General features: G+C 44.9%; 1 protein-coding gene across 2 annotated transcripts in view; it reads right to left on the bottom strand.

The window, feature by feature from the left end:
* The window catches only part of PROM2 (prominin 2), a 37009-nt gene that overhangs the window by 12439 nt on the left and 5650 nt on the right, over positions 1–18920 (bottom strand). For both annotated transcript variants that reach the window (XM_087875782.1, XM_087875783.1), the window contains exons 4-14: positions 17547–17667; positions 15485–15548; positions 14261–14350; positions 11822–12021; positions 10367–10441; positions 10205–10268; positions 8536–8695; positions 6143–6295; positions 4903–5026; positions 2964–3055; positions 1543–1627 (exon numbers count right to left, since the gene is read on the bottom strand). In XM_087875782.1, the coding sequence (XP_087731908.1) occupies positions 1543–1627; positions 2964–3055; positions 4903–5026; positions 6143–6295; positions 8536–8695; positions 10205–10268; positions 10367–10441; positions 11822–12021; positions 14261–14350; positions 15485–15548; positions 17547–17667 (1228 nt within the window). The remainder of the gene's footprint in view (positions 1–1542; positions 1628–2963; positions 3056–4902; positions 5027–6142; positions 6296–8535; positions 8696–10204; positions 10269–10366; positions 10442–11821; positions 12022–14260; positions 14351–15484; positions 15549–17546; positions 17668–18920) is intronic.

Below are 18920 nucleotides of genomic sequence, written 5' to 3'. Positions count from 1 at the left end.
GGAAATGGGTCAGGTTGAGCATTAAATCATTTCTTCCATGCATTTCCCAGCTTGAAATAACACTCTGATGTGTTTTTACTGCTTTTTCTGTCTAAGAAAGAGAACAGGTGCCCATTATCTTCCCCAATCTGAAGTGTTTCTAGAAAAGTGGTCAAAAAAGTTACAATGGTGATCACTACCAAGTATTAAGGCCCCTTCCCATTTTTAAGCCTATTAAAAATGGGAAGGGGCTTAGACTGCATGATTGTGGCTTTTCTCTTTTTTTGACCCCCTTCTGTGGACAATTCTGCCTCAAAAACAAACTTTGAAAGGATGGGACTGCGTCTCCCAAACAGGCAGCCAAATAAAATGCAAGTTCTAGGGCAGAGGTTTTTTAGACTATACGTTTTAACAGATTAACAGAGTTGGAAGGGACCTTATAGGTCATCTAGTCCAACCCCCACCATCATCCGAGCAGGAGACCCCTACACCATTTCTGACAGATGGCAGTCCAGTCTCTTCTTGAAAGCTTCCAGGGATGAAGCTCCCACAACTTCTGAAGGCAACTTCTGTTCCATGGGTTGATTGCTCTCACTCTCAGAAAATTTCTCCTTATTTCATGGTTGAATCTCTCCTTGTTCAGTTTCCATCCATTATTCCTTGTCTGGCCTTCAGGTGCTTTGGAAAATAGCTTGACCCCCTTCCTCCTCTCTGTGGCAGCCCCTCCAATATTGGAAGATGCTCTCCTGTCTCCCCTGGTCCTTCTCTTCCCTAGACTAGCCATGCCCAGTTCCTGCAACTGTTCATCGTATGTTTTAGCCTCCAGTCCTCTCATCATCTTGGTTGCTCTTCTCTGCACTCTTTCTAGAGTCTCAACATCTTTTTTTATAGTGCGGAGACTTTTCTTTTATAAAAAGAAAAAGACTGTATAAGACCGCCACCTAATCTGATGTTATGTACCTAAGATTCAGAACATGAGCCTCGCTGATCCTGAAAACGTGTGCACAGAACAGGAAAAGATTATATTAAAATCCCCACTTTTTTTTTTGTGGGGAGAGCAAATTAATCGTCGAGAATTCTCCAATAATAAAGATCGAATGAATTCTCCCAGGAAAGGTGACCTACATTCTTTATGAGTGCAAAAGTCCCCATAAATAAGGTTGTGAGCTTTTGGAGTTTACAAAAAGGGTAGCCAATGGGCCAATGGTCTCCCCACTTGCCCTGCTGGAGTATATTTAAATATAATGAGGAGAAACATTGCCTGAAATTCTAGCTCCACCCCAGCCTTGCAAAACAAGTTCTCTGACTATCTTCAGCTGTTTCAACAGACAAAGCTGGCCTGTAGCATTTTTAATTTATTGCTTGAGTCGAGAGAGTAGGATGCTGTAATTCGGTGGTTTTCTTCCCATACTGATAGGAACATCTGGAGAACCTCTGGAAGCCAAGTACTGAAGTACGGCTGAGCTTTTTTGTCTTCTAGGATCCTCCTGAAGGATCCCAGGGGAATCGAGCCTCGCTTTGCAAAAGGGGGGGCAGCCAAGGATGCAGCTAGAGGCTTGTTACCTTGGCAACGCTGAGATGCTCGCTGAGGCTGTATTGGTCCTTCAGTTGCAGAACTTCCCAGAGGCCTGCGCCATTCTTGCACTGCCTGAAAGGAGACGGAAAGAAATTAAGGGGGGAAAAAACCCCTCCTATCAGCTTGCAATCTGCCTGCTTTATGCAAGATGCCTAGATAGCGTTGACTCACAACTCCCAGCCTCCCTCGTCTTCCTGACGTTTGGCTCGGCCAAGTTAGGGGTACCAGATGTTGGGCGAAAGGAGAGCGTGCCTTCCTTTTTGGCTGCCTGTCCTTCATCTGGCAAGGCAGAGCCTTAAAATCAGTGATGAAATCCAATTTTTTTTACTACTGGTTCTGTGGGTGTGGCTTGGTGGGCATGGCAGGGGAAGGATACTGCAAAATCTCCATTCCCAGCTCCCTCCTGGGGGAAGGATGTTGCAAAATCTCCATTCCCTTCCCACTCTGGAGCCAGCCAGAGGTGGTATTTGCCGGTTCTCCGAACTGCTCAAAATTTCCGCTACCGGTTCTCCAGAACCTGTCAGAACCTGCTGGGTTTCACCCCTGCTTAAAATCAAATATTGTTGAGACAATAGGACTGTAGTACTTTATTGAATGGAATAGAATAACAGAGTAGGAAGGGACCTTGGAGGTCTTCTAGTCCAACCCCCTGACCAGGCAGGAAACCCTACACCACTTCAGACAAATGATTGTCCAGTCTCTTCTTAAAAACCTCCACAGAAGGAAGGAAAGAAGGAAGGAAGGAAGGAAGGAAGGAAGGAAGGAAGGAAGGAAGGAAGGAAGGAAGGAAGGAAGGAAGGAAGGAAGGTTGGCAGAATAAACAGAGTTGGAAGGGACCTTGAAGGTCTTCTAGTCCAACCCTCTACTCAAGCAGGTGACCCTATACCAGTGTTTCTCAACCTTGGTAGCTTGAAGATGGGTGGACTCGCTGGCTGGGGGATTCTGGGAGTTGAAGTCCACCCATCATCAAGCTTCCAAGGTTGAGAAACACTGCCTTAGACCGTTCCAAACCATTGTCCTTGTTCTCTGTTGCCTGTTTAGTTACCTCGTACTAGCATCAAGGGTGACATGATAAGAAGCAATGGATGGAAGCTTATCAAAGAGAGAGACAACCTAGCATTAAGGAGAAATTTCCTGATAGTGGGAACAATTAATCAATGGAACAGCTTGCCTCCAGAAGTGTGGGGTGATCCATCGCTGGAGGCTTTCAAGAAGAGACTGGACAGCCATCTGTCAGAAATGGTGTAGGGTCTCCTGCTTGGGTGGGGGTTGGACTAGATGACCTCCAAGGTCCCTTCCAGCTCTCTTATTGTGTACTGTGTAACCCTATTGAGGGCATGGCCTGGAGGGAGCCAGCCAGCCCATCTCTTTAGCAAAAGGATGCCCTTGGAGAAAGGGGGGTACTCACTGATACGCCGACGTGAGGTTGAGATTCTGCTTTAAGCCAAGATATTGAGAGGCATTCATGGAAGGCGGGAGGTTGCCAGGGGTGTCGATAAACTGAATAATAAAAATAATTGCGCGTTATTATCGGTGCACCGACAAGATTTTCCATCTCTCAGTTGCAAAAGGCTATGCTAGATCCACATATCTACTATGCCGATGCATTACAACATGGTGGATTCTTGGAGGAACCCAGTGCCTATGGAGCAGTGGTGGGTTTCAAAAATTTTTTACTACTGTGGGCTCTGTGGGTGTGGTTGGTGGGCGTGGCATGGCTTGGTGGGCGTGGCAGGGGAAGGATCCTGTAAAATTTCCATTCCCTCCCCACTCCAGGGGAAGGTAACTGCAAAATCCCAATTCCCTCTCCATTCCAGGGAAAGGATACCGTAAAATCTCCATTCCCTCCCCACTCCAGGGGAAGGGATACTGCAAAATCCCCATTTCCTCCCAATCAGCTGGGACTTGGGAGGCAGAGAATAGATGGGGACGGGGCCAGTCAGGATTTTTACTACCGGTTCTCAGAACTACACAAAATTTCCGCTACCGGTTCTCCAGAACTGGTCAGAACCTGCTGAAACCCACCACTGCTATGGAGGCCAACTCTAAGCAAAGAACTGGGATGTACTTATGACGGTTGCAGTGTCTCGGGGTTACGTGATCACCTTTTGTGGCTTTCTGATAAGCAAAGTCAATGACGGAAGACAGACTCCCTTAAGAACCATGTTACTAACTTAACTGTGGCAAGAAAAGATGTCAAATGAGGCCCAACTCCACTTAGCAACTCTCTTATGTGCGATGGAAATATTGGGCTCAATTGTGGTCATAAATTGAGGATTATCTGTACCAGGGGTGAAATCTACTTACCTTCCCTACATGTTTGGAAGTGTGCACTGTGCACGTGTGCTATGCTTGCATGTCTCACATGCGATTTTGGACCCTCTGCTCATGTGCAAAAAAGCCTTCTGCGCATGTGCAGAGGGTAAAAAACAGGTTACTTCCTGGTTAAAACCTGGAAGTAACAACATCCGGGCGGATGGGAGGAGCCTCGCGCTACCGCCGCTACTGGTTCTCCAACCAACCACCGTCGCTGCTACCGCTTCGGCCGAACCGGGCCGAACCGGTAGCATTTCACTCCTGATCTGTCCTCTTTCTATTTTATCTTTCCCTGGGATTTCTTTAAAAAAAAGGTTCAGACTTTCAGCACTGCATCCATCCAGAAAAGAAAGTAACACATTTATGCACCTGACAAAATGCGCTTGCACAATATCTGTTTGTGTGCAAGTGGGCGTGTGACACAGAAAATTGGGAGGGGGGAGTGAGAGTTGTCTACACACACACTTGCGGACTGATTCTCCCAAGCACAACAATTTCAACACCACTTCTTCAAGGGTTTTGCAGCTGGTGCGGATCAGAGCTGGCCAAGGCGAAAATAACTATAGTATTCTAGACAAGTGTCTGTCCAATTTCTTCTTGAAAACTCCAGTGATGCAGAAGCCACGAGTTCCGAAGGCAAACCGTTCCACTGATTAATTGTTCTCGCTTTCAAGAAATTTCTCCTTAATCCCAGGTTGCTTCTCTCCTTGATTAATTTCCAGCCATTGTTTCTTGCCTTCCGGTGCTTTGGAAAACAGGTTGACCCCTCCTCTTCTATGGGGCAGCCCCTCAAATATTGGAACGCTGCTGTCGTCTCCCTTAGTCCTTCTTTTCACTAGATTAGACATGTCCCAATTCCTGCAACCGTGTTATTCGTATGTTTTAGCCTCCAGCCCCCTAATCATCTTTGTTGCTCTTCTCCGCACTTTTTCCAGAACAAAAACAACAACAGGAACAACAGCAAGGCTCCATTTAAAATAAGGCCAACAACTCCTAAACGCACTTGCTCATTTTCATGCAGACGGACTCACTCTGTATATCTCTTCATTGGCCCAAGGTTTACACACCGACGTTCGGATGTTTCCCCCAATCAGAAAGGTGCCGGCGACCAAGAGAATCAGAATCCAGGAGAAGAGGAAGCTGAAGGTGATACCGCTGTAATCAGACGGACAAACACGTGTCAGATTGTTGCTCCCTCCAAAGAACCTGGAAGCCAGGTTGACCAGAGGGAAGCATTTGACATCTCTGCTTAGGGACAGGTACCTAGAAATAGCCGCCTTCTGTCCTCCTTGTTTTGTCCCACTGTTTTGTTTCTGCAGAAGGACCTCAACTGTCCTCAAATTTGGACATGGAGATGACATGAGGGGTTCTTAATGCTTCCTGAACTTGGTTGTTTTCTTGTAGATGTTTCGTTATCCAACTAGGGAACATCATCAGTGCTAGAAGGGAGGAGGAGGAGGAGGAGGAGGAGGAGGAGGAGGAGGAGGAGGAGGAGGAGGAGGAGGAGGAGGAGGAGAAAGAAGAGGAGGAGGAGGAGGAGGAGGAGGAGGAGGAGGAGGAGGAGGAGAAAGAAGAGGAGGAGGAGGAAGAGGAGGAGGAGGAGGAGAAAGAAGAGGAGGAGGAGGAGGAGGAGGAGGAGGAGGAGGAGGAGGAGGAGGAGGAGAAAGAAGAGGAGGAGGAGGAGGAGGAAGAAGAAGAAGAAGAAGGAAAAGAAGAAGAAGAGGAGGAGGAGGAGGAGGAGGAGGAGAAAGAAGAGGAGGAGGAGGAGGAGAAAGAAGAGGAGGAGGAGGAGAAAGAAGAGGAGGAGGAGGAGGAGGAGAAGGAGAAAGAAGAGGAGGAGGAGGAGGAGGAGAAAGAAGAGGAGGAGGAGGAGGAGGAGGAGGAGGAGGAGGAGGAGGAGGAGGAGGAGGAGGAGGAGGAGGAGGAGGAGGAGAAGGAGGAGGAACGGGGTTTGCTCACACTATATATTCTAGTGGCTTGCCCTGTCAGTGTTGGTCTTGGAGGTTTTTTGATTGGGCTGTTTACTGTTGGCTTGTTTGGCAATTCCTTCACAGGGCTACTGTTTGTTTCTTGATTGTTGGTCTGGTGTTAATCTTGGAGCTAATGTGTGCTCATCTGGATGCTGATTGCTGGTGGGGAAGCGTTGCGGGTGGTTAACGAAACGACTGCAAGAAAACAACCGAGCTCAGAGAAGGCCAAGGAGCCTCCATTTCGACCCTGAGCTACAAGTATCCTCCTTGATTGGTAGAGAGGACATCCAAGAGTTCTTACGTGATGAGAAATTTGGCTCCAGCTTCAGCCCGGCTCTCGTAGTCACTAGGATCGTCTCGCACAACCAACCCGTAAGTGCCAAAGGAAAGGCCCAGGACATTACAGAAGACAATCAGCAGGATAACTGTGCATGCTATTGTACCTGCAATCCACCTGGCCAAGACAAAAAAAAGGTATGGGGAATCAGGAGGAGACAACTTCAGGCTCTTAACGCATCCACCAGAAACGTGGTGTGCTGTTTCAGTTCAATTAGAAATTGAACTGAAAGAGCCTTGGTAGTACAGTGGTAGTAAGACCAGCTGCCTGCAATTTACTGCTGGTTCGAATCTCTCCAAGGCTCAAGGTTGACTCAGCCTTCCATCCTTTCTAAGGTAGGTTAAATGAGGACCCGGTTTGTGGGGGCAATAAGCTGACTTTGTATAAATATACAAAAGTACGAAGGCTATTGCTTAACGCATTGTAAGCCGCCCTGAGTCTCCGGAGAAGGGCGGCATATAAATCAAATTTAAAAAAAAAATAGAAATGTTTAAATTGGGTGGGTGAGTGCAAGGGGATGGCATCATGGTGTTTGTGTCAAAAAAAAAAATCTAGATGTTGAAGGGAAACAATAATAAGGATACTAGATTCTGTAACCATTAGGTTCCTGTAATACATATATGCCTTTATGTTTCTATCTCCTGTAACAAACATATTCTCTTATTAGGCCTCTGTAATGTATCTGGTATTTGTCAAACATTTGTCCCTGCCATTTGACCTGAACCCATATCAATCTTCTTCCTGTTTTTCTTGTGCCATCTAAGAGCATGGTAGTATCTTCAAGGGAAAATTTACAGCTCAGCCCTAATTTATACCTTTGATCTGTATAAACTCATTCCTTGCAGAATCAGGGGGCCAAATGGCCAATTGAGAAAACAAAGGAATGCTCAAGGACAAGATAAGATAATTGGGAAGTTGCAGGGCAACAAGGAATACACAAACCTAAACTAGGAGGCCAGAATTGGGTACTAAGCTGAGGTCTCTGAGGGTATAAAAGGACGCCATACCTTCCCCAAGGTGTGGCTATCTCCTTGCATGCATTGTATCTGTATGTTCTGGATATAGTCCCACCCAGTATTTTGTTTTTGGCCATAAATAAAATCTGTTGGTTTTTTTTTGCAAGCCTCATCTTGAGTCTCTCTCTTTGGCCTTCTGGTGACTCAAGCATATTTTGGGACCTTACAATGTCATCTGTGGACACACAGTTGAAGGTCACTTTTTGGGACCTTCCTGACCTCCTGCTTCGGCCGACCCAAGGCAAAATATTTACACCTTCTTAACATTTGTACTCATTTATATTGGCAATTGGTACCAGGTTGGAAGACCTGAAAGGTGAGGTGAGGGACAGACGATCTGCCATTGGGGTTGCTACAAGTCAAAAATGGCTCATAATAAATCAATTGAAATATTTGTGCGTATATAAAAAGTATTTGGAACTGTTGTGGTCAACGGAAGGATTTCATGCACAAACTCTGCATCAACAGGGGGTCCTCCTACAAGTTCTCGTGATGATTTTCTCAATCTTGGGTCTTCTCCTTGGACAGCCTGATAGTCCAACCCAAAGTCCTGGTCTGATAATGTATTTATTTGTAAGGTAAAAGGTAAAGGTTCCCCTTGCACAGATGTGCTAGTCGTTCCCGACTCTAGGGGGCGGTGCTCATCTCCGTTTCAAAGCCGAAGAGCCAGCGCTGTCCGAAGACGTCTCCGTGGTCATGTGGCCGGCATGACTCAACGCCAAAGGCGCACGGAACGCTGTTCCCTTCCCACCAAAGGTGGTCCCTGTTTTTCTACTTGCATTTTTTACCTGCTTTCAAACTGCTAGGTTGGCAGAAGCTGGGACAAGTCACGGGAGCTCACCCCGTTAGGCGGCACCAGGGATTCGAACCGTTGAACTGCCGACCTTTCGATCGACAAGCTCAGCATCTTAGCCCCTGAGCCACCGCATCCCCTATCCACGAGGGAGGGATATTCACCTGCTAAATTTTAATCCTTCTTACAAGGCCTTGCATCTACTTGCATTTTTTACGTGCTTTCGAACTGCTAGGTTGGATACAAGATTTATTTGTATCCCACCTTTATTATGATTTCGGTAAATGTGTTTTCAAGTCAAAGAAAGGAACAGTGTATGCCTTAAAAAACCGAGCCCTCCTAAATCTCCTCCTTTCCTGCAACACCAGGGGAAAAGGAAATTCTTTGTGCAGGCTGGCCAAATGTGTGCTGTAGCTCTGCCCGTATTATATTACCGCTCCATTCACTAGCCTTCTCGGTCCCTTCAAACGTTAGGAGCGTCGGGTTTCTTGTCAGATTATCTGATAAATGTCTGCCAAGTATCTGCTCTGCCCACGTCTCTCTTTTACCTGTATGTCTCAAAATGCTTCACCTCCTTCAGGAAAGGCCGGCTAACGTTCTCTGCCTTCGCCAAGGCCTCGCTCATGGGACGGGTCTGGTCAGAGATGGGGAAGTCATCTGCAACCAATTGGACCTTCTGGGCAGCTCTCTCAATGTCCTTCTTCAGCTCTGCAAGGAAAGAGAAGGGTTACCATCCATGGCCTCCACCATGCAAGTGTCACCACGCTCCTCCTCGTGCCAAAACATACCCGATGCAGTGCTCTTTATCAGGGCAACCTGGTCTAACCAAATATGGGAAGGAACGTACTGCTTCCGTTTTTACCTTTCATCAGCCCCAATCCAGGAGCCTTCGCAGGCAGTCGCTTTCGCGACAAACTATTTTTGTGTTGAATTTATGTTTTACCAACAAAGGTAACCCCACTATCCTGGCTTTGTATGGGCTGCCCCACAGAAACCAGATATTGGACCCATCCTGGTTCTTAATCTAATTGCCTGACCCAAATGGTACTCCATCGAAAATTATTTATTTTATTTATTTATTTTATTTTTCAGATTTCTATACCGCCCTTCTCCTTTCGGATTCAGCCTATGGCATATCATACATGGATATACTAGCAATATATATTAACATTTTCCCCTGGATTAGTAAAATCTAGTAAAATTAGTGCTCCTCCAGATGCATAGGTAATCCTCATTTAGCAGCTGTTTGGTTTAGCGACTGTTCACAGTTATGGCAGCGCTGATAAAAGTAATTTCACAACCAGCCTTCGCATTTATGACCTGTGCAGGTCGGAAAAGCAAAGGAAAGAATGAAGGAAGCCCGGTGTCAGACTGCAGTGCTATCTCAAAACTAAATGAATTTCCAAACTGCCAATCTTTAAGGAAATCTTTCTTTAATTGAGCTCAGACACTGGATCAAGCCACCGGATCAAGGAGGAGTCGCAGTTTTAGTTTGCAATCGCTTAACAACCAAATTGCTGCTCCCCCAGTGTTGGTCCCTAAATGAGGACTCCCTCGATGCCTCTGTTCACATTACAAATGCTAGATGAGCAAACACAATTGCAAAAAATAACCCCCGCCATTTTTTACATGCAGTGCAGAGTTCAGAAGAAAAAGGAGAGGATTCATATTTAATCTCGCCGTGTTCCTTTTTCACGGTTTGTTTTATTGTTCTATTGTTTTAGTTCTGTTCTTATTTACATTCCTTTCATTTTCTTCCTTTTTATTAGGGGAAGCCGCCTAGACTAGCTCCATGGCGAGATAGGCAGCAAAATTTAACAAATAGTCATCATCATGATTCAAATTGCGTGTTCCTGGCCAACAATGTGACTTTTTTTTTTTTTTTGGACACACTCCAGACGCCAATTATTTATTTATTATTTATTTTTTTATTATTCATATTTCTATGCCGCCCACTCTCCGAGGACTCTGGGCGGCTTACACCAAAGACAGTATACTAAATAGCATATTGCCCCCTAACAATCTGGGTCCTCATTTTACCCACCTCGGAAGGATGGGAGGCTGAGTCAACCTTGAGCCGGTGAGATTTGATCCGCTGATCTGCTGAACTAGCAGTCAGCTGAAGTAGCTGCAGTACTGCACTCTAACCACTACACCACCTCGGCTCTTGTGTGAATCCAGGTTTTTTTTTTTCCCCCCAGGAAAAACTTTACTCACCTTGAACAATTTTATCCATTTTCATCACCGTAAACTGTGGAATTGCGTTGAAATTGCTGTTGGCCTAGAAGCGTAAGAATAATATTTTTAACCATGAAACTGGAGACAAGAACGTGCGTTTTGCTGAAAGGAGACCCCCTTCAAGAACCCTTTCTCACTTACTTTGTGAATCATTTGAGAGAAATTCGTCTGAGGCAGCCCATGCAAATTCTGCAAAACTCTTTCAACAGAAGGCACCTGAAGAAAGAAATGATTTGTAAAAGACTAATCCCTGGGATCCGAGATCAAAGGGACAATATATAAAACTGTATTGACATGGAAAGCAATCAGAACTTAAATCTGGCTTAACTAGGAGCCAGCGGTGTGCGGCAGCAGCCAAAAATGCCAATGCAATCCTTGGTTGCATAAACAGAGCAATAGAATCAAAATCACCTCTTTATAAAGCCTTGGGAAGACCACACCTGGTATATTACGTCCAGTTTTGGTCCCCACGTTACAAAAAAGATGTTGAGACTTTGGAAAAAGTGCAAAGAAGAGCAACTAAAATGATTAAAGGCCTGGAGACTAAAACATATGAAGAATGGTTGGAGTATTTGGTTTGGCCAGTCTAGTGAAAAGAAGGACTAGGAGGGACATGATAGCAATATTCCAGTATTTGAGGGGCTGTCATAGGGATCATCTTATTTTCCAAAACACCTGAAGGCAGGACAAGAAACAATGGATGGAAACTAAGCAAGGAGAGAAGCAACCTGGAATTAAAGGAGAAATTTCCTAACAGTGAAGACAATTAACCAGTAGAATTTCAGAAATTGTGGTTGCTTCTTCACTGGAAGTTTTTAAGAAGAGACTGGACAGTCACTCACAATCTGTCATGCCCAGTTTTCCACGGGTTAATAGAAGGGTAATTGTTTTGATTAAATAAATAAGAGTAAACTTTTTATAAGATGGTAATAGGGGAGATAGGTGATTTAAGATTAAGTATTGTTAATGGTGAGGATTTAGGGTAAGAATTGTGAAATGTACTATGAGGTATTAATTGAATTAAGTTTTAAGGGGGGTTTAATAGAAGGGTAATTGTTTTGATTAAGTACATTTGAGTAAATCTTTTTAAGATGGTATTAGTTGAGATAGGTGATTTAAGATTAAGAAATAAGTATTATAGCAAAATAGAATATATATAAAATGTTGTTAAATATGATAAAAAATTGTATAAATTGATGACCGGATCAGGGCTCTGTTCCAAAAAGATGTAATTTGTGTGTTGAGAAAAATAAAAATTTTGGACTAAAGCACTGTTATTAACATTCAGCTGCCTGCAATTACCGCAAGTTCAAATCTCACCAGGCTCAAGGTTGACTCAGCCTTCCGTCCTTTCTAAGGTAGGTAAAATGAGGACCCAGATTGTGGGGGCAATAAGCTGACTTTGTATAAAATATACAAAAGTATGAAGGCTATTGCTTAACGCATTGTAAGCCGCCCTGAGTCTCCGGAGAAGGGCGGCATATAAATTAAAGCAAAATAAATAAGCATCTTCCTTAACCAGTTAATTTTTCCAAGAAAGTTTTGGATTGATGCGCCATTTCCGTTCAGGTGCCGTCATGATCCGGATTGTCTTACATTTTGGAAGTCGGCCCCCAACTTCAGATCCTGAGCTCTGCTGAGGGCCCCCATGCAGTACGTGCAGCGGGGCTCTTCCAGGAGGGAAGTGAGGCTTTGCTTCTGATCCTTCAGCGTCAATGCCAGCTCATCCTGGTCCCGGATCAGGGCGTGGACGGTCCTGTGAATCGTACGTAAGTGGTGCAGGGAGTTCTCTAGGTCTTAAAGAGAAAAGTCACCCAGGAGATGGGATGTCCGGATGTTTTCGTGCAAAGCTATAACAAATTCCACGCTAGCAAATTAACCCCTGCAGGTAATCCGTGACTTATAACCACAACTGAGCCTGCTACTAAGCGAGAAAGTTGCTAGGCGGGTTTTGTCCCATTTTATGAACTTCCTTGCCAGTCGTTAAGCGAATCACTGCAGTTGTTCAATTAGTAACACGGTTGTGAATAGAATCTGGCTTCCCCATTGATTTTGCTTGCCGCAATGGTCATAAGTGTGAAAAAATGGTCATAAATAATGTTTTCAGGGCTGTTGTAAATTCAGACAGTCGCTAAATGAATTGTTGTGAGTCAAGGACTACTGGTGCAGTAGTTGCACCTGACATCTTCACTTTTTTAACTCCCTCCTCTCCAGCCCTCCGCCTACTTTGCTGATGACACCAACTTATTCAGGTTAGTAAAATCAAAAAGAGTAAAGAAAGTTATCTAAAATATTCTCTGGAATCAGGAATCAATACGAATTGAAGCAAGTTACGCAAGTAAAGCTAATAATCCTGATCCCATCCTCAAATTATGACCGCAAATGAGCCCCAAAGTTCCGCTACTAAGCGAAACATTTGTTAAGTGTATTTTTTTTCTCCACAAAAGGAGAAAAAGGAGATCACAAGACCCCGGGACACTGCAACCGTCGTTAAGTATGAGTCAGCTGCCAAGCATCCGAAATTTAATCACGTGACCATGGGAATGCTGGAACAGTAGTGTGAAAAACGGTTGTAAACCCCTTTTTTCCGCGCCGTCGTAACTACAAACAGTCAGTAAATGAATGGTTGCAAGTTGAGGAATGCCTGCATTAGTTTTTCCTTCTAAGAGCTCCGGTGTTTATAGCTCCCCTTGGAATCGGCTACCCTGAGCTGCGATTGTGGCCATTCTACAACGAGGCTTACGGAATTCGTAGAGAAACAGGAGCGCTACTCATGGTCTCCGTGTTGAAAAGGGCTTGAGCTTTAATGGCATGGCTACAGCTGCCACTTCAAGATAGGTTTTGGGTTTTTTTTAAACTACCTTTCGGATCTCTCTGGCCCAGGGGGCACACGAGCATGCATTAAAAGGATCTGACAAGCACGGGACGGCAGGTGAAAAGCAAAAAAAAACTTATTTCCTAACAGCTGGCACTTCTTGTGCAGTCCTTTGATTTAGTTAGTAGGTAACCTGCAGCCCTGATCTAGATAATAAGCTCCTTCCAAGGCCGCCCCCCAGGCTATCCTCACATCTGATGGCAGCAAACTTCCTCGCTTAACTCTAAGCTGCCCTTTCATTTATCTCTGTCTGGCATCTCTCTTTAGAGTTTTAATGAGCGCCCCCAAGTTGCAAAAGAGACAGAAAGAGAAAGTGCTCTCTGCACCTGTTTTTACCTATCTCTATAATGTCTCCTTTTATCCACCTTCACTCCAAGGGGTATCCGAGAAGATGCTGCCCTATTTTCCCCATGACAAATGGCTCCAGCAGCCTTTTAATTGTCTTTTCTGAAAATATCCCACGGTTAAATGGCTCATTTCATTGTCTTTTAATTGGGATGTGTCCCTATCAAAGAGCTGCCTTGAGTGAATCCTGGTATGGCCAACTCAGACCTACTTTCTCTGGTCTGATGCTCAGCAGGTATGTCAAACTACAACTCCCAGAGTTCCTAGCCAGCCTAGCCCCACTAAGAAGCTATTCATCCCATCCCAGTAAGAGGTTAAGCTAAATTGCTTTCAGCCCTCCAAGGAAGACCAGACCAGAAATCATGAAGATTAATTCCAACTTTTATTCATTGTTATTAATATAACTATCTTACCAGGCTCAAGGTTGATTCAGCCTTCCATCCTTTCTAAGGTAGGTTAAATGAGGACCCAGTTGTGGGGGCAATAAGCTGACTTTGTATAAATATACAAAAGTATGAAGGCTATTGCTTAGCGCACTGTAAGCCACCCTGAGTCTCCGGAGAAGGGCGGCATATAAATCAAATTAAAAAAAACAAAAAACTATCTCATTTATTTGTGAGAATCAAGTTTGAGACTCTTTCTCAAATTACGTTTCTACCCAAGACTCAGATTGCTCTTATCTTCCATTGTCTTCGTTGTCATTCTCCCTCTTGTTCCTCAAGATTATTTCTCCTACCCATTACAAGACTGTGTTGCATTAAGAAAAAGAAAGGAAAAAAAAAACAGCAAAAGCAGAAGGAAAGACTTTTCCTTACCTTGCACCCTGCTTTTAATGGCAGCCATAGCAGAAGAGACGGTTTCCTTCAGCAGAAAGTGAATGGTGCTGCCAATGTTCCAGCTAATATCTACAAGGCACAAGAGCACTTCTTGGGGAAATCTCCAGGGGGAAAAGTCTATAGAGATTCTCAGTCATCCATAATTGTCCCAAAGGTGCTTTTTCAAGAGGCAGCTGGACTTTCTGGGGGGATTTTTTTTTGAAGACATTTCGCTTCTCATCCAAGAAGTATCTTCAGCTCTGACTGGATGGTGAGGAATGGAAGGATTGATGCTATTTGCAGACAGCTGGTCATTTGCATTCTTTTAAATTCTTCCATTCCCCACCATTCAGTCAGAGCTGAAGAAGCTTCTTGGATGAGAAGCGAAACGTCTTCAAAGAAAAACCAGAAAATCCAATTGCCGCTTGAAAAAGCACCTTTGGGAGTCGAGGGGGAAAAATGCATCCCCCATCCATCTCTCATTTAGGACAGAAGCCACGTGCCCCCAAACTCATTCTCCAGCTGTATCATGCAGGTACTGAACTAGACAGGACACACACAGTGAATATCATTTTGGATCATTTTAAACACAGGTTTCTAGGCATTATCGCGGTAGGTATTTGCTTGAAATGATGCAATTTTCTATTTTTATGGCATTGTTATTGCTTCTCATTGCACACAACAGCTATTACTTTAAACAACCTTATAACAGGCCTTTTAAAGTTTCCCTACAACGTGATGGACATTAATTCGGTCATTTGTAAAAGAGATAAAATCCTGCCAGTCCTGGAAAAAAATAATAGGTTCCTGCTTTATTTTTAAGCCTGGGAATCTGATCGGCTGTCTTACCAAGGGAACGCTTGATATTTCAGCTAAACGATTCCATGGCTCTTTCTTTTTCACTTCCCAAAAGGGAGCCGCCTCAGCTGCAGCTCAGAAAAGCTTCTGCCTTTTAATAAAATCGGGCGGTTGGGAAAAGGATGAACGGCAGCGGTTCCTGTAGCATTAGTCCCCCGTTCTTCCCGTTCAAGCCCAAAGCATTCACTCGGGGCCAAAAATGAACCGTTCCCTTTTGAAAAGCACCTGAATTTTTGTTTGCAAAAAGGCAGATGGGCCGTGCTGCACCTGTTGTATGTTTATGGCACTGACCTAAAAATACAAAAGGCTGTATTGGTGGAAAAAATCTCTCGCCAAACATCTGCAACGGAAGAGAAGGGGACTTACTGTTCAGGTCACCGAGAATCTGCCTTTGGGGGACTCTAAACTGTTCCACCGTCAGCCGAAGCCCCTGTGGTGCAAAAAGAGAGAAAAGTCAGTTCTCCAGGAAAGCCAGAAAGGAGAGGGATTGTCCCCAGGTAGGAGCAAATCTGGAGTGACTGAACATTGGAGCTGGTTCTTTTGGGCTTTTGGCAAACTTGGCCAACTGATGTTCCCTAAAACGGGGAGATCTGTGTAAAGATTTCAGAGTTGGACATTTAGCCTACAGCCTACAACGAGCAAAGTCGATGGGGGAAGTCAGATTCGCTGAACAGCTTTCGGCAATTCGGTTAACAACCGTGGCAAGAAAGGTCGTAAAACAGGGCAAATCTCACTGAACAACAGCTTAGCAACAGAAATTTGGGGCTCAGTGCTGGCCATAGGTTGAGGATTACAGTACCTGTGTTGTCTGGGGAATTCTGGGAGTTGAACTCCGCACATCTTAAAGTGGCCAAGGTTTAAAAAATAATCCTGTCCCTTTCTGCAGCCTTGCAACCCCAAGCTTTTTTAGATGGGGAACTGAGAGATAGGATGGGAGCTTCCTGGGGCTGTGAGGCTGACCCCCTTTTCCAACCCCCGGGGCAGCCTATCCTGACTTCGAAGAGAAGGGGCAGCTTCTGGGTCCCACCCATTCACACACACTCCATTGCTCCCATCTCAAAGCCTTCCTTTGTGCAACAAAACTCTTCCAGCAGAATCTGAAAAGGCTGCTGGCATCATGAGGCTCAGCTCTGAAACCCCCCCCCCCAATTTTCCCTGCCCTGCTTTGCAGCTGCCGAGGTTAGCAGCCTAGAAAACCACCTGCCAACCGACGGCATCGCCATGGTGACAGTGTGACGCTGGGCATGTGCCAGGGAAATGCTTAAAGCACGGAAGCTCTGGAGCATGAACAAGCTTCACTTCTGGATCGCCAGACTTGATCTAGAAGTGGCTTTTCTCAAAGGGATCAGAAACACGTGGCTATAAAATCCATGGCAGTTGTCAAAACTCTGCTGGTTTTTTTAAGGTGATGGAAACAGCCAATGTCTTCATTTTTTTTTGACCCCAGGGGCGACCCTTGATCCTTTCAGGCCTGGAGTGGTTTGCCTTGAGTAGTAACCTTGTAGTTACATGGTAATAAAGGGGGTGAATGGCCCTAGGAAGTTTCATCCTTCTGTTGTTTTTTTTTTTTTTACAACTGAGTTCCTTTCCAAATCATTGACCTTCCTTCCAAAGCCTCTGTTTCCAGGATAAATATTGGAGCCAAAATGAAAATCCACATTTTTTAATGACCATTTGTAGATTATTATTTTTTCCCCCCACAAATGGCGTCGACCATCCGTATTCTAAGGATAACTTTATAAAACCCAGCTGCAGATGAAATCCCACATTTCCATTTAACAATGGGTAAAAACATTCTTTTCAAACCTCCCCCCACAATTAGCATGGCCTTCCATGATTTCTCCTTCCCAAATAATGTCTTATTTATTTATTTATTTATTTATTTATTTATTTATTTATTTATTTATTTATTTATTTATTTATTGGTTCGATTTATATGCCGCCCTTCTCCGGAGACTCAGGGCGGCTTCATACTTTTGTATGTACCTGCTTAGTAGGGCTTTCGGGCCCCCCTAAGCGGTGTTCTTTTTTTTTATATACAAAGTCAGCTTATTGCCCCCACAATCCGGGTCCTCATTTTACCTACCTCGGAAGGATGGAAGGCTGAGTCAACCTTCAGCCTGGTGAGATTTGAACTCGCAGTAATTGCAGGCAGCTGGTGCTACTTAACGGGCACTTTAGTCTGCTGCGCCACCAAGGCTCTTTTTTCACTCCCGATTAAAAAAAAATGAAACCTGCACCCCTGGCCTCACTCCATGGCCCTTTCCCCAATCTCTTGCCCTCGGGTCAAATTCAACTTGCTTAACGATGTGGAACGAACACAGCCTGGACGCCCTGAGTTGCCTCATGCCAAAATATTTAGCATGAAGTGGAAACGATGATGTCTTTGAACTGATTGGTCCCCTGGGTTTTTTCAGAGTCAACTCACTCGAGGAATCCCATTCAGATGGTTCCTCAATGTCCTCAGGGTGTTGAGTGCATCTCGGGCGCCAGGATCCACCGCCTCTTTCACCTTCTGGTTGGCAGCAAAAGCACAGATGACACAACCCCTGGTGGAAAATAGCCACAGCAATAGCACTTAAGACTTATATACCGCTTTACAGCCCTCTCTAAGCGGTTTACAGAGTCAGCCTATTGTCCCCAACAATCTGGGTCCTCGTTTGATCAACCTTGGAAGGATGGAAGGCTGAGTCAACCTTGAGCCGGTCAGGATCGAACTCCTGGCAGTGGGCAGAGTCAGCCAGCAATTGTGCCTTCTAGCCACTGTGGTACTAGGAAGGAGAAAGGGAATAAGGGAGGAAGGAAGGAAGGAAGGAAGGAAGGAAGGAAGGAAGGAAGGAAGGAAGGAAGGAAGGAAGGAAGGAGGGAGGGAGGGAGGGAGGGAGGGAGGGAGGGAGGAAGGAAGATAGCAATAGCACTTAGATTTATATGCCGCTTTACAGTGGTTTACAGCCCTCTCTAAGTGGTTTACAGAGTCAGCCTTTGGCCCCCAACAATCTGAGTCCTCATTTGATCGACCTTGGAAGGATGGAAGGCTGAGTCAACCTTGAGCCGGTCAGGATCGAACTCCTGGCAGTCAGCAGAATTAGCCTGAAATACTGCATTCTAACAGGAAGGAAGGAAGGAAGGAAGGAAGGAAGGAAGGAAGGAAGGAAGGAAGGAAGGAAGGAAGGAAGGAAGGAAGGAAGGAAGGTAGTAATAGCACTTAGACTTATATACCGCTTCACAATGCTTTTACAGCACTCTCTAAGAGGTTTACAGAATCAGCCTCTTCCCCCTCAACAATCTGGATCCTCGTTTTACCCACCTCAGAAGGAGGGAAGGCTGAGTCAACCTGAAGCCTGGTGAAACTTGACTGCCAAATTGCAGGCAGCCAGCAGTCAGCAGAAGTAGTCTGAGTAGCCTGCAGTACTACATTCTAACCACTGTGCCACCACGGCTCATGGCATAGACATTACAGAAAAGAGAGGATTTCAAGACTAGATTTCTAGATTTCCTAGACTTCAAGACTAGATCCCTCTCAGAAACCAGTGCTTCTCAAATTTGGTGACTTTTAGCCATGTGGACTACAACCTTGGTGTAAGATTGAGGTGCTGGCCTGGAAAGCAAGAGACAGCGAGTTCTAATCCTGCCTTAAGTATGGAAACTGTCTGGATCAGTTATTCACTCTCTCAGCCCACAGATTTGTTGTTTGTTTACTTATTTATTTATTTGTTAAATTTATCTCAATGTGGGGCTATTCTAGGCTGGAAAATATTTTCTTGGGGAAAATTGGAGAGAAAGGAGTATTAGGTATGTTTTG

The sequence above is a fragment of the Pantherophis guttatus genome, chromosome 9, assembly GCF_059756535.1.
Source record: "Pantherophis guttatus breed Tessera chromosome 9, ASM5975653v1, whole genome shotgun sequence".
NCBI classification, from domain to species: domain Eukaryota; kingdom Metazoa; phylum Chordata; class Lepidosauria; order Squamata; family Colubridae; genus Pantherophis; species Pantherophis guttatus.
Note: the sequence above shows the minus strand (reverse complement) of the source record. Positions and strands in the feature narration are given on the sequence as shown.